The sequence below is a fragment of the Glycine soja genome, chromosome 19 (assembly GCF_004193775.1).
Source record: "Glycine soja cultivar W05 chromosome 19, ASM419377v2, whole genome shotgun sequence".
Lineage (NCBI taxonomy): Eukaryota > Viridiplantae > Streptophyta > Magnoliopsida > Fabales > Fabaceae > Glycine > Glycine soja.
The window spans coordinates 35076233-35091998 of NC_041020.1; the positions used below are offsets into that span (position 1 = coordinate 35076233).

General features: G+C 29.8%; 1 protein-coding gene across 1 annotated transcript; it reads right to left on the bottom strand.

Annotated features, from left to right (window-relative positions):
* Positions 1 to 254: 254 nt before the first annotated feature.
* LOC114399739 (germin-like protein subfamily 1 member 16) lies at positions 255 to 2604 on the bottom strand. The gene is made up of 2 exons (XM_028361956.1): positions 2428 to 2604; positions 255 to 1019 (listed from the first exon to the last, which is right to left on the bottom strand). Exons 1-2 carry the CDS (start codon positions 2540 to 2542, stop codon positions 496 to 498), a joined length of 639 nt encoding a protein of 212 aa, XP_028217757.1. The 5' UTR covers positions 2543 to 2604; the 3' UTR covers positions 255 to 495.
* Between the last annotated feature and the right edge of the window lie 13162 nt (positions 2605 to 15766).

A 15766-nucleotide genomic window follows, 5' to 3' on the forward strand; every position in this document is an offset into this window, starting at 1 on the left:
AAAAATGAATTTAGATAAGAGAAAATTTATAATAATCCATAATATTATTTAACGAAATGAGTTAAATTCTTTTGATAAATAGAGGAGGATAAATGTACTATGGAAAATAAAATCATTGCTTGAACCGATTATATCACCGATTCTGGTCTAATTGGTCAGATGTGCCGGTTTGAGTCAGTTTTTGTGTAGAATCATTGTTCCGAGCGAGGGAAAGGTAAAAATATGGCGCATTTATTAAACAGAAAAACAATGTATTAAACCAAATCAAAATCCAAACAAAACAACTGATAAAAGTACATATATACAACCCACAAACATTTTATTTAGTATAATTGCAATCATTTGTAGGTCAATTGCATAGGGTGCTCGCTGATATATATATATATATATTAAAAAAAAAAAAACTTGCATAGGTTGCTTGAAACACCGAAGTCTTGACTTATTAAGTAGCTAGTGTGAAGTGATTGTCCATATTATCGATTAGTTGTTCTGGTATCAACGAAACTCATCAATTACATTCTCTCCCACTTGGAAACCTTTGGCGAGAATCTCAGAAGGAATAGGTGGAGTAGACAGAAACACAGCACTTGAAATACCGATAACTCCTGCATTTTGACTGCTAAAAGCAGTGATGGCAACAGCATTGCCTTTCCCCACATTGTATTGGAAATGAATGAGCCCAATTGGGAACACAAACACATCACCCTTGTTGAGCACTTTGGAAAAGAGACGATTATTGTCTTGGTTGGAGGAGACAAATCCAACAAAAAGAGTGCCTTCCATGACCATAAGCATCTCAGTGCCTCGAGGGTGAGTGTGTGGAGGGTTTAAACCCTTTGGTGCATAATCTATGCGAGACATAGACACGCCAAGCGTGTTTAGTCCAGGTAATTGTGCAACATTCACAGGACTCAGTCCTAAGCCCAATTGGTTGGCAGTGCTCCCGGGTTCCACATGTCTGAAGAAATCTTCAGGAATCGTGAGGTTGGGATGTTTGCAGAATTTTCCATTCACATATACTACAAAGTACAAATTAACAAGAGTTTTTATTTTATATTTTATCAGTGAGAATCAAATACACATATATAAGTAGGTGTACAATAATTTACCTACGATATTCAATCAAATGAATAATAAACTAAAAATAATAAAATGAGCATTTTAATCTAACCAGACTCAAAAAAATGTTGACTCGAATATAATTTAGTCAATTTGGATTAACTCAATGGGCTATTTTGGTTTGATATTTTTAATTTTTCTTTGAATTAGACTCAAAAAATAAATTCAATTAAGTCTATTTTGGTTTGATATTTTTTAATTTTTCTTTGAATTTATATAAATATATATTAAAAAAGCATAGTGGATCAATATGGATCCAATGCATCACTGGACTTAAATGGACTACAAAAATAAAGTTCATGTCCAATTTGAAATGATCCTACCCAACCCATTTTTCACACTTAACTCAATGGGTGAGGCATTCCATTTTGTCATCTTTCTAATGTATTTTTTTTTTCATTTTAGTCCTTATAATATTTTTGTTCATTTTGAATTAATATTTATTAAAACTATTGGTTAAATTAATTTTCTTATCCTGGAATTATTTGATAATTTTTAATTAGGTCCTAAAACTATTTTTCTTTTAGACGATAGGTCTCTAAACCTATATTTTTTTAATTAGGTCTCAGGGACCTAATTAAAAAATAAATACAAGAAGTTCAAGGACTTATTGAAAAAAAATTCATAGTTCATGGATCTAATTAAAAAATGTTAACTCTCTTTAAGCCAATATTTTCACTTTTGTATTTGCAACTTTGCGAGTTCTAAATTTAGTATTATCAACCTGCAGGGACTTGACAATTTTAATTAGGTCATAAACTATTTTTCATTTTTAAATAAGTCCTTGAACTTTTTTTAATTGGATCCCTAAACTTGTATTTATTTTTTGATAAAATATATTTTTCGTCCTCATAAAATTAAAAATATTTGAATTTTATCCTTACAAAAATTACAGTATATTTTTCGTCTTCCTAAAATTAAAATGTGTTAAATAGATAAGAGGTAAGTTGGATAAATTCGAACCTACAATTATGATTTTTACTTCTTATATATATAACTAATGTAAATATAATATTTTTTATACCAGTTATATATATATAGAACCAATGCAAATGTAATATTTTTTAAATAAGTTATGCATATAACCGGTAAAAAAGTTATACACATAAATTTGGATGCTTTGAGTAAAAAATGATGCATTTTAATTTTACGAGCATGAAAAATATGTTAAAAATTTTTCAAAAATAAAATATGAATATTTTTAATTTTATGAGGACAAAAAGTATATTTTCAAAAAAAAATTATTTAAGCCTATTTAACCTGCTTAAAATTTGGATAGCAAGAATTCTGAGGAATGTTTGTACATACCACCGTTGGTTTCATTGGTTGCCACACAAAAATCTTGCAGCGGACTAGGGTCATAGGCAGAGACAATGGAGGATGCCAAAGCCAAGATGGCAACAAGGAAGTAGATAACTTTCATTCTTTTTTTTCCTTAGTGCTACTCTTAATTCTGCTGTATATGTAGTCGCTTGTGAGGATTGTAATTGTTATTCATGTGAAGCTTGCTATTTATAAGGATGAGGCGTTGAATTTTTGTTTACTTTCTGTACCGTATAATTAAGTCTTTATTTGATGATGGACCATTCTTCAACAACTAATATATCCCAGCTTGATGAAAGAGTAGACTAAGGAGTTAGATGCTCCACGTGATGAAAAACAAAAGTTTCCGTATTACCTCTTCCACTTGGCTTTAGTTTCTACCTAATTCTTGTTCCTGTAATATTATTTAAAAATTTGATGCTCCTTAAGTAAATGAAAGATCGATTTAAAGCATGTATGGGTTAACGATATAAGTTTTTCAGCAGATTGAAAACCTTTTTTGTGTTGATATGTTGAATTTGTCTCAAATTTTGCGTAACAATAATTTAAACTGATAAATAAACATGCACTTAATTAGATTTCTTTCAAAATTTCAGACTTGATGATAATAGTTTAAAGTATTTTAAATATTACTTTTTTTGTTCTAAGTTATCTTTTATTGGTTTAAGTGGTGATAGACACTAAATTTACAAACACTAAAATCAGGCCCGGTCCTCCTGAGGGTTATTCTGAGAGGCGATCGAACCGAGCCCCATAATTAAAGGAGCCAAAAAATATTAATATGATAAAAAAGAAAAAGTTTTTAATTCTTTTGATAATAACTTAATTTTATTGCTTTCAATTATTAATTTTAACTTATCCAAAGTTAATAAAATTTTAATTTCCTCCATTAAATTAAACATCTTTTTGCATGTAATATTTTGTATTTATATGTATATTTTAATTGAGAAAATATTTTATATGTAAAAAAATATATAATTTTGATGAAATTGCATGTCTATTTTTTAATGGAACATATATTCATATTTTAAGCTTAAATACAATCTTAATCTGCCTATTTTGCTTAATATGTAAAGTTGTTTCCTCCATTTTTAGGCTTATGTTTTTTTTTTTTTTGTTTAATTGAACTCTAGATTGAATATATTCATTTAAGATGTCATAAAAATAATATAATTATGTAAAGTATAAGAAATAAATGTGGGCAAAATTGAGGATCTGACAAAAAATGAGGATTTTGTAAAATAAGGAGACCAAATGTCTCTCTTTGTGATCTGATTGATTTTTAATGGTTTGAATGCATAATTAAAAGCCAGTTTTAATTGTAGAAGGGTCTAATTTTTTTTTTTTAAAATTAAGAGACTAAGAAAAGGAAATTTAAATCCAGGGAATAAAAAATAATAAAAGATCAAATTTAAGGGACCAAGAAGATATTTAAGTGGAAAGATAAAACAAGAAATATAACAAAGGCAAAGAGAAAATGGAAAGATAAATGTTTCCCTCCTCACATTCCCACAAGAAATATCTAGGAATACTATACAATCCTTCTCCCTACTTTTTTAGGTATTTTGAAAATGGAAAGATAAAACAAAGGCAAAGAGAAAAGAACCAAATATAATATCAAAGGCAAAGAGAAAAGAACCAAATATAATATCATCTGTCTATTTATATATTGTAAAATATAATATCATTATTTTATAGCAATACAAAGCTAAATATAAAATATAATCTTCTTGGTTTTTATCATTAATTCAAAGTATCACACAAAAAACGTAAATAAATGTTTCATAATATATACTTAAGTCTAAGTTTCAACATTACACAATAAGAAAAATACTAGTGATACTCTCTCTATCACTTTAATTTTTTAATATTCTCTCTATGATTGTTTGAAATTTATTGAAAATAACTAATTTTGATGGATCACACATCTCATCTAATGATTCTCTCTCCTAATTTACACAATAATATTCATTATTAGGGCTAAAATACATATCTGGTCCTTCTTGTTTTAGTTTTTGTTCAATTCCATCATTTATGTTTTAGAAGTTTCATTTTAGTCTCTAATGTTTTTGAATAGCTTCAAATTAGTCTTTGTCGTTAACTATTAAACGTGATGTAATGCAAATAGATACACATGTTTTTTAAAATGATAATTTTCATCGTTAATGTTATTTTAGAAAGATTAAATTTGGTTCCTCATTGTGAACAAAATTACACACATAAAGGACCAAATTAAACCTATCTAAAAAACATTAAAGGTGAAAATGATCCTTTTAAAAATACATGTTTCTATTTCACATCATGTTTAGCAATTGACAACAAAAACTCTAATTTGAAGTTATTCGAAAATACTATGGACTAAAAATGAGACTTTTAAAACCTAAAGGAATAATTAATCTTAATAGTTTGGTAATAAGTTGATCATCTAAACAATTTTCAAGTCCTTGGTTAAATTTGTAAGTGTACTATATTTTTTGTATTTTCATTAATTTTATATTTTGAAAAAAAAATAATACTGGTCAACTAGTTCAACCCTAACCAAAGAATCGAGTGGGTCAATCCAAGTCAATGACATGACTGATCCAACAAAAAACTTGATCTAACTAGACCATCGATACTCGATCGAATCGGTCTAGTCGTCCCAATAAATAAAACTATAGCATGTATGTAGTAATTGAATGATAGTGTAAAACTATATATATATAAAGAGAGAGAGAGAGAGAGAGAGTAAATTTCACTTGAAACTTTAACATACTTTCTTTGTTTAGTTAAATTTGTAAACACTATTTTACATGCATCATTAGTAAAGAGTAATTAATTTTTTTGAATAATATATTTAAACTATTTTTGCTTTATCTTTAAATAAAAGGTCATGAGTTCAACATCAATCAAGATAGTCAATATGTCACATCAGAGTCAACGTTTGATCAATTTAAGGAAAAATAAAAATTACTTATTTTAAAAATATCAAAATTGTAAATTTGAAATTGTAAAGAACCAAAATTGAAATTTAGCCCAAAAATTAACATTCACATTTATGTCTTTATTATATATTTTTTGTCCAAACAATAATAATAATAGCATTTAAGAATGAAAATACCTACTTATATTAAGAATAAAGTTATAATCCTTATTGATAAATAAATTTATAATAGTATTCTAAAATTAATTATTCTTGTTGAATGGAGTATTTATGTTATAATTATTCTAAACTATATTTGTTTTTTAGAATTAGTTACTTTAAAAATATATTTAATGGAAAATAAATTAAAAATGATACATTGATTCATTACTTCTCATAATTGTATTTAAATTTCAATGCTGACTTTTAACTTTTAAATTTCTGACTTTTAACTTTTAAATTAAAAAATATACAGTGTTTCATTACTTCTCATAATTATATCTAAATTTCAATGCTGACTTTTAAATTTTAGACTAGGAATGATAAGTTGATCCATCCATATCTTTATGATTCTATTGAAAATCCGTATCCTTGAAACTTTCAACTTATATATACAAATGAATTTCAATATAATTTGAAGATTAATCTAAATTCTTTATATTGAATTTTATTAACTTGAATTTCGGAATTCAACTTATATGTGGTATTTTATACCATGTTTTGCATATCAATTCATGTACAAGTTTGTATTGGTTTTGTACCAACAATTAGGGTTGATTGCATGTTTATTTTCTTTATTTTTCATCACTTATGACTTTTTTTGAGGTTTGTTTTGTGTTTTTGGTTTTAGAAAGGTAAATTACTTGAGGGCATATGAGAAATCTTTTGTTGTTGCATGCGATTTAGTGTCATGCTTCCTTCCCCGGAAGTTCATTATAAATTCATTGGAAAAAAATCATCAACCTTTATATTTCTATATGATTTTTTTTCTAATTTTGTAATTTATTTTGAAAAAATTTATTACTAAAATACATTTTTTATGCTATTACTAAAATAAATTTAATGTCAAAATATAAAAGAAAATTTTAATTTAATTTTTGTCCATTAAATACACTTATAAACTGTTACAAACTATAGTTTTTTAAGGTTACCGGAAAATAAGAAAATGGGAATAATAAAATTTATTATGATGAAATAATTAAATAATGAATTTATTTATTCACTCTTTTAATTATAATATATATATATATATATATATATATATATATATATATATATATATATATATATATATAAAAGTCATTAAACATGAATATATTATAATTCTTCTTATTTCTTTCTCTTAACCAACTTAATCACTCTACAAGTTAAATGATATAAAAAGGTTAAAATAAAATTTTGATTTCTTATCTATAATTTTTATTTTGATTTGGTCCCTTAAATTTAAAGGATTTCCCCTTATCCATTAATATTGTTTGACCAAATTTGTCCTTTTATTAATTTATACTAACTTGATACTCTTGGTACGATCAGGCTACCTAAAATTAAATCATTAGTATCACAAGTTGATGGAACTATCAATTATTTGATCTTACAAAGACATTATATATAGCACCATATTAAAGTGAATCATTTAAACTCAAGGAACTAAATTGAATATATATATATATATATATATATATATATATATATATATATATATATATATATATATATATATATATATATATATAAAAGACCAAATTTATACTTTACCATTATAAAATTATGATTTTGATTTTGATTTTTATCTTTTATTTTTATAGTTTTCTCTATACGTCCAAGTCAAGAAGCAAATTTGATGGAGAGGATATTTAAAGGAGTAAGTGAGTAACTGTACCTAGAGATTATTTGAACACAAGAGATTAAAGTAATTATGTTGTAATATCAAATTAATTCTTATAAAAATTTATTTATTTATATTTATTCTATTTAAGTTTTAAATTAATTTTTTAAGTGATAGAAATAATGTTACTAACAAAAAGGTGGTATGCATGTCTGCACTTTGATCAAAGGCCTCCATGTATCCTATCTTAAACTTTCACTAACACCATTTTTATCACTTAATAAATTTTTAAATCTTGAATTCATTCTTATTGTGCTTGACACTCAGAACAAGGCCAACTCATGATAGTTGAATGACACCCAATACACATGTTGAGCATGATAAGCCCTAAAATTGATTTTAGACTTTTTTTAGAGCTAAAATTGGTTTTTTTGTGTTTTGCACATTATTTATGACCTTTCTTGCGTTAAAGGTTGTTTTTATGGTTCCTCGTAGATCTTTCTAGGCTTTTGCAGGTTGATCAATTATATTCAATAAGTTTATCATAAAAGAGATGGAAGAGAGCATGACACTAAATAATATGCAACAAAAGAAGCTTATTCAAAAAGAAATTTTGTCATTTCCCCTTAGTATATTTCTTCTATTTGCATATTGTTTAGTTCCTTAATCTCTTCCAATTCTTTTATGATAATATTATTCTCTTTTTTAGTAACTTATCCACCTTCAAAAGTCTAGAAAAACTTATGAGGATAAATCAAATTCTTCGTTGTCACCGCATCATCTTTATCTCCAAAATGAAAATTTAAGTGGTACACATAGCTAAACAAAGGTCACCTTATTGATTCCAACCTTGCCAAGCTACATATAGTTGCTAGGGGATCATTGAGAAGCAAAAATCTAATTTCATGACATCTGAATTTTGAGGAGTGTGATTACTGCCTTTAGTATATTAATTATTGATGTGTTAAGGGATGGAAATGGAAGAAAAAAAAGTTCATGTATGAAATTAATTGCTTGCTTGGATTGTAGTTCAGAGGATTGAAGAGGAAGAACACTTGTTCGCAGCACATGCTATGTTTTGGTTTTTTTTATATCGTAGTTTGTCATTTTATAATTTATGTCTGACTTGATTTTGATCATCCTATGCACCACTTGTGCACTTGGAGACTCTTTTTTGTTTTTTATTGCTAATATTATAGTTGTTTCTTTGGTCTAGATGACACATGATTTTTATCCTTGCTTTAAGGTTTTCACAATAAAAAATATTTGTGTCTCTTGCGAGCTTTTGCTTTACAATTTCATTGATTTTAACTTTTAGTATATAATATATCATGTGTATGAATCTAAAATTGATATCATATAAGTTACAATGTGTAACAAAAAGAAACACATTTACAAGTATAAAATTTGGGATGATGAATATAAAACAAAATAATTAAATTTTTTAAAAAAAAAACCTACATTCTACATCAATTTTATTGACAACAAATGTCGAAAATCACATTCTATATCGGTTACTACCAAAATTGATGTAGGAACTAACTTGTTTTACATAGACTATGTTAATATCCGATGTAGGAAGCGACTTAACATGTGTAGAATGTGTCACTTCCTACATCAGGTTCTAAAGGAATCAATATAGAATTTGTGACTTCTACATCAGTTTGTAACCAACTACCTACATTTAACGTAATGCTAGACAACATCAACTCTATTGCTGATGTGATACGTCTTTCTGAACCAATGTTAAATTTGTTCCTTGTATTAGTAGTAGTGATCAATATTGCCTATAACCTTTTGAGGCATTGGTAGTATGATGCTTGGATGTTTTGACGTTCATAGACCTGTCATGATCTATTTATTATCCCTCATATTAGGTGTAATATCCCATTTTTTCGTAAAATAAATTAAAAAGAATTTTATTTAAAAATAAATAATTTTAGGAAAATAATGAGATTTTTGTAATTAAATAAATAAGAAGAAATAATTTTATTAATTAAAATAATGGTTTTAAGGTAAATAAAATAAATATATATTCTTAGAAAATAAAAAAGATACTTTATTTATTCATTTGATAGAAAGTAAAATAGAATTTCTTTGTATAAAATAATAAAATATAGAAAAATAGAGTAAATAATAGGCTGAGAGTATCCTAGATATAAATAGACACATATTAAGTCAGTTTACATTTACGATACATATTTATGCTCTCTCTTATCTCAAATTCGTTTTCTCATCCTCCTCTCCTAAAATCCTCTATTTTTCCCTTATGATCCCGAACTCATTAACCACTGAATAATTATGAAATTCAAACACCAGGTGCAGAAATCATTTCACACATCCCAACTGTTTGAATTTTCGAAATAATGTCCATCACACGTAGCTCTCTTTTTCTTGCATACACCCAAACCAGTCTCAGTAAAATTACAATCCCGAATTGGTTAGTCGTTGGATCATCGTGAAATTTGAACACCTGGTTCTAAACTCATTTTCACACATCCCCACTATTGGGATTTGGGAAATAATGTTTTTGGTATGAGAAATGTTCCTTGCACGGAGACAGTGAAATGGAGACTCAAATCCCTTCTCATTCTCTCTAATGCTTGGAAACCCTAGTAGAGCAACCAAAGGAAAAACTTGAGAAATCTTAGAGAACTGCTAGAGATGCCGCTATCACTACCTAACTACACACGTGAACCCGCTTAGAGGTAATGGATGAATTTATCGCAATTAGGATTAGAATTAACATGTGTAGGGATCCTTAGATGATCAAATTGGAATTTACTTTGAGATGTTTATTGTATTGTGATTCTTCCTTTATGTATTAAGATGCTCTGATGCGAATTAGTTGATAAATTGAGTGTTCTTGGTGTTTTCATGTTTTTGATCGATGATTCTGATTCCTTTGATTTTGATATGATTATGTGAAATTATTTGAGGGGTTTAATTATATGAACATAACATATTAATATTATTATTGCGTGACATGTATATAATGCATGAGGCATGATGTGTCTTGGGATTATGGAAATGTGATGAACTATGTGTAAGTGACAAGTTGAATATGTGTTAAAGTAAAATGTGCATAATTTAAATATATCATTATATTATAAATTAGAATATATAATTTGAAGAATGATTTATCACTTTTCTTACTCTATCAATAATTTATTTTCTCTTTAATATGTGCATTTCACACATTATTCTACAATTAGTAAAAAAAGTTATTTCTCAATCATCTTAAATTATCATCTCTTTATCTTTATTTGTATATTTAATATTTTTAACACACTATCTCTTTCATTATTTTATCTCTATCTCTAAATTGAAATTTAATAGTTTTTAAATTAAATTATCTATAGTTAAAAAATTGATTTGCATTTGGTTGAAGGTCTTGTCAACCGTCTGGTAATGCTTCTTTTTGCCTTGTGGAATCATAGACTTTAAGCTATACTTGTTGTAGTTCCCAAGGAGTAAGCTTACCAAGGGCATGCCTTGGCTTTTTGTAGGAATGCGTACCAAGGATGGACCTTGGGTTTTTGTACCAAGGACAAACCTTGGGTTTTTGTACCAAGGGCGGACCTTGAGTTTCTGATATTCCTGCAAACTTGTATTCCTGCAAAGATAAAAATTTAGTAATAGGGAAGATTACCAAGGGTAGACCTTGCATACCTTGAGCTCCTGGGAGGCTGAACTTAGCAACGGAAGGGCTTACCAAGAGTAGACCTTGGGTTTAACGAGCTTTGGACCAAAGGCGCGTTCATCCTGGGTTTTGACAAGGCTCACCAAGTGCAAACCTTGGGTTTATCGAGCCTTTGGAGAAGTGAGACTCACCAAGGGCAGACCTTGGGTTTGACAAGCTTATGAGATTCACCAAGGGCAAACCTTAGATTTGACAAGATTTTGGAGAAACAACTAGGAATGCGTCTATCTTGGGTTTTGACGAGGCTCACCAAGGGTAGACCTTGGGTTTGATGAGCCTTTGGAGAAGTGACAAAGAGTGCATTTGTCCTGGGTTTTGTCGAGGTTCACCAAGGGTAGACCTTAGGTATGATGAGCCTTTGGAGAAGCGAGACTCACCAAGGGCGGACCTTGGGTTTGACGAGCCTTTGGAGAAGTGATTAGGAACGCATCCGTCCTAGGTTTTGTCGAGGCTCACCAAGGGCAAACCTTGGGTTTGACGTGCCTCCTTGAGTTTTCTTTGTTTTGTTGTTCCTAGAAAAGTAGCCTCCTTGTCAAAGGTTCCCCAACTTCGACGGGGATCATGGCGTTTCTGCCATATGTGAGTCGAAAAGGAGTTTTATTGGTCGCTATCTAGGTGAGCAATGATAGACCCCAAGTATACTAGGGAGTTCCTCTTTCCATAGACCCTTAGACTTGTCGAGTCTAATATGTTGGATCGAGTGGCCTCAGAATAATTAAGAAGGGGGGGGGGGGTTGAATTAATTATTCCTAAACCTTTACTAATTAAAAATTCACTCTTCTAAGGCTTTTACTATGTTGTTAAGAGAATAATGAGTAGAAGAGAAACTTAACCAAAAGTAAAAGCGGAAATTAAAATGCACAGCGGAAATTAAAAGAGTAGGGGAGAAGGAGACAAACACACAAGAGTTTTTATACCGGTTCGGCAACAACCCGTGCCTACATCCAGTCCCCAAGCGACCTTCGGTCCTTGAGATTTCTTTTAACCTTGTAAAATTCCTTTTACAAGCGAAGATCCACAAGGGATGTACCCTCCCTTGTTCTCTTTGAACCTAGTGGATGTACCCTTCACTAGAACTGATCCACAAGAGATGTACCCTCTCTTGTTCTCAGTCAAACCCAAGTAGATGTACCCTCTACTTGTACCACAAAGGATGTACCCTCCAATGTGTTAAGACAAAGATCTCAGGCGGTTAAACCTTTGATACTTTGTGAATGGGGATACAAAAGAATTCTCAGGCGGTTAGTCCTTTGAACATTTTTGTATAAGGGAAAGGGAAGAATCAAAAGAATTCTCAGACTGTGTCATTTTGAATTCTTTGACAAGGGAGAAGGGAGACACAAAAGAATTCAGGCGGTTAGTCCTTTGTTCTTTTGGAAAAGGGAGAAGAGAGACACAAAAAGAATTCATGCGGTTAGTCCTTGGCGAATTCTTTTTGGCAAAGGGAGAAGAGATGAAAAGAATGAATAGCACAAGTTTTCAAGGTTTAGAAAACCAGAAAAACTTTGGAAAGCTTTTTGACACAAAGAAGAATAAGAAGTTCAAAGAGATTCAAAGATTGGATAGGATGAAAGATTGATTGGATTGTTATGATTCTTTTTTTCAAATGCAAAACAAAGCCTTGCTTTTATAGACTCTTCATGTATGTTCAAGAGAACCATTTAGAAGAGTTATGACTTTTAGAAAAACTTAAAACCAATTTGAAAAAGTCAAAAACCATTTGAAGAGTTACATCTTTTGATTTATTCAGAAACAATCACTGGTAATCGATTACCAAATCAGTGTAATCGATTACACAAAGCTTTTATGTGAAAGGATGTGACTCTTCACATTTGAATTTGAATTTCAACGTTCAAAGACACTGGTAATCGATTACCAAAACATTGTAATCGATTACAACTTTTTGAAATCAATTGGAATGTTGTAAATTCATTTGAAAATTTTTTCAAATCCATTTTGCTACTGTTAATCAATTACAATAGTCTGGTAATCGATTACCAGAGAGTAAAAACTCTTTGGTAAATATGAGAAAAATTCATGTGCTACTCAGTTTTTGAAAAAAACTTTTTCATACTTATCTTGATTAAGTCTTCTCTTGATTCTTGAATCTAGAGTCTTGAATCTTGATCTTGATTCTTGGAAGCTTGAACCTTGAATCTTGATTCTTGAAATCAAATTTCCTCTTGAACCTTGAAGTGTTCTTGATTCAATCTTGAACATCTTGAACTCATTCTTTGATTATCATGAATTGACCTTTGAGTTTTTTGTCATCACCTTTGTTATCATTAAAACATCTTTGAATCAATCTTGATTCATCATGAAGCTTTGCTTCTACAATCTCCCTTTTTTTTATGATGACAACTTCTGAAATCAAGAAACACACACACACACACACACACACACACACACACTTTTTCCTAGTCGATCACTCACATAAATTTTCATTCTCCCCCTTTGTTTTTGAATTTATGCTTCTCTTAAAATTAAGTTGATTACTCATGTGAGTTCTTGATTTAATCCCTATTTCTCTCCCCATTTGGCATCAACAAAAAGCCAAAGTGCGTAACAAATTTGAAGCATTCAAATATAACTAAACATCCATGGAAAAATATCAACCAAATCATGAAGTAAGAACTATGAAGCAACAACCATGAATAGATTATAAAATCCACATAGTCAAATAACATACTTAATATTTGTTCAAACATACCATGCAAATAAAGAAATAGTAAATTGTTCAAATATCATAATAATATAGATTATTTGGATAAGTCACTAACATCTATTTGTCCTAACTCTCTTCTAATGTTGTAAAAGGTATCTTTACTCAGTGGTTTTGTAAAGATGTCTGCAAGTTGATTTTTAGTATCTACAAATTCTAAAACAACATCATCTTTTAGAACATGATCTCTAATAAAATGATGCCTAATTTCTATATGCTTGGTTCTAGAGTGAAGAACTGGATTTTTAGATATGTTTATGGCACTTGTGTTATCACATTTTATGGGAATGTGATCTAATACTATTCCATAATCAGATAGTTGTTGTTTCATCCACAGAATCTGTGCACAACAACTACCAGCAGAAATATATTCTGCTTCTGCAGTGGATAATGCTACACTATTTTGTTTCTTGCTATTCCAAGAAACAAGAGCAGACCCTATGAATTGACATGTGCCATTAGTACTTTTCCTATCTGTTTTTGATCCAGCAAAATCCGAATCTGAGTATCCTACTAGATTACATAAAGAATTCTTAGGATACCATAATCCTAAATTAACTGTTCCTAATAGATATCTTATGATTCTTTTTACTGCCATTAAATGTGAAAACTTTGGATCTGATTGAAATCTTGCACACATGCATACACTAAACATAATATCTGGCCTACTTGCAGATAAGTAAAGTAGAGATCCAATCATACCTCTGTACTGCTTTAGATCAACAGGTTGACCGGATTCATCTTTGTCAAGATAACAACTTGTATTCATAGGAGTAGTCAAGTGTTTTGAGTTTTCCATTCCAAATCTCTTAATGAGTTCTTTGCAATACTTTGCTTGATTGACAAAGATCCCATCATTTGTTTGTTTGATTTGTAGTCCAAGAAAGTAATTTAACTCACCCATCATGGACATCTCAAACTCACTTTGCATATCAATAGAAAACTCCTTGCACAAAGATTCATTAGTAGATCCAAAAATTATATCATCAACATAGATTTGTACTAATAAGATATCATTATCTTTCTTTTTTATGAATAAGGTGGTATCTACTTTCCCTCTAGTAAAATTCTTTTCTAATAGGAATTTACTTAATCTTTCATACCAAGCCCTAGGTGTTTGTTTTAAGCCATAAAGTGCCTTCTTTAATCTATACACATGGTCTAATTTTTGTGAATCTTCAAACCCAGGAGGTTGTTCCACATAAACCTCCTCTTGAATTAGACCATTTAAGAAATCAATTGATTACCAAAACATTGTAATCGATTACAGCTTTTTGAAATCAATTGGAATGTTGTAAATTCATTTGAAAATTTTTTCAAATCCATTTTGCTACTGTTAATCGATTACAATAGTCTGATAATCGATTACCAGAGAGTAAAAACTCTTTGGTAAACATGTTTTGAGAAAAATTCATGTGCTACTCAGTTTTTGAAAAAAAAAATTTCATACTTATCTTGATTAAGTCTTCTCTTGATTCTTGAATCTAGAGTCTTGAATCTTGATCTTGATTCTTGGAAGCTTGAACCTTGAATCTTGATTCTTGATTCTTGAAATCAAATTTCCTCTTGAACCTTGAAGTGTTCTTGATTCAATCTTGAACATCTTGAACTCATTCTTTGATTATCATGAATTGACCTTTGAGCTTTTTGTCATCACCTTTGTTATCATCAAAACATCTTTGAATCAATCTTGATTCATCATGAGGCTTTGCTTCTACATAATACGCAAGGCCCTGAGGATGACTTTGTTGGCTACTTTCGCTTAACCAATGGTTTAGGGATGTTCAATAGAGGTTACGAGGTGCTTGACACCTAGTCTCATCAGAAAGTATTCGTAAGCCTGAGCTTTGAATTGAGTGTCATTGTGAGTGACAATGACGTAAGGGAGGCCATACCTGCATATGAGTTGTTTCCAAGTGAACTTCTCCACCTCGTTGGTTATGATTTCTCGTAGTGGTCTTGCCTCAGTCCATTTGGTGTAGTCGATGGCAACTAGTAAATATTTGAATTCTCCTGGGGCTTTTGGCAACGGTCCCAATATGTCCATTCCCCACATGGCGAAGGGCCAAATAGAGCTTAAGCTATGGAGATTGTCAAGAAGGATGATTGGAATGTCTGTGAATTGTTGGCATCGTTTGAGCCTCTTTGTGAAGTTGAGGGTGTTTGCCGTGA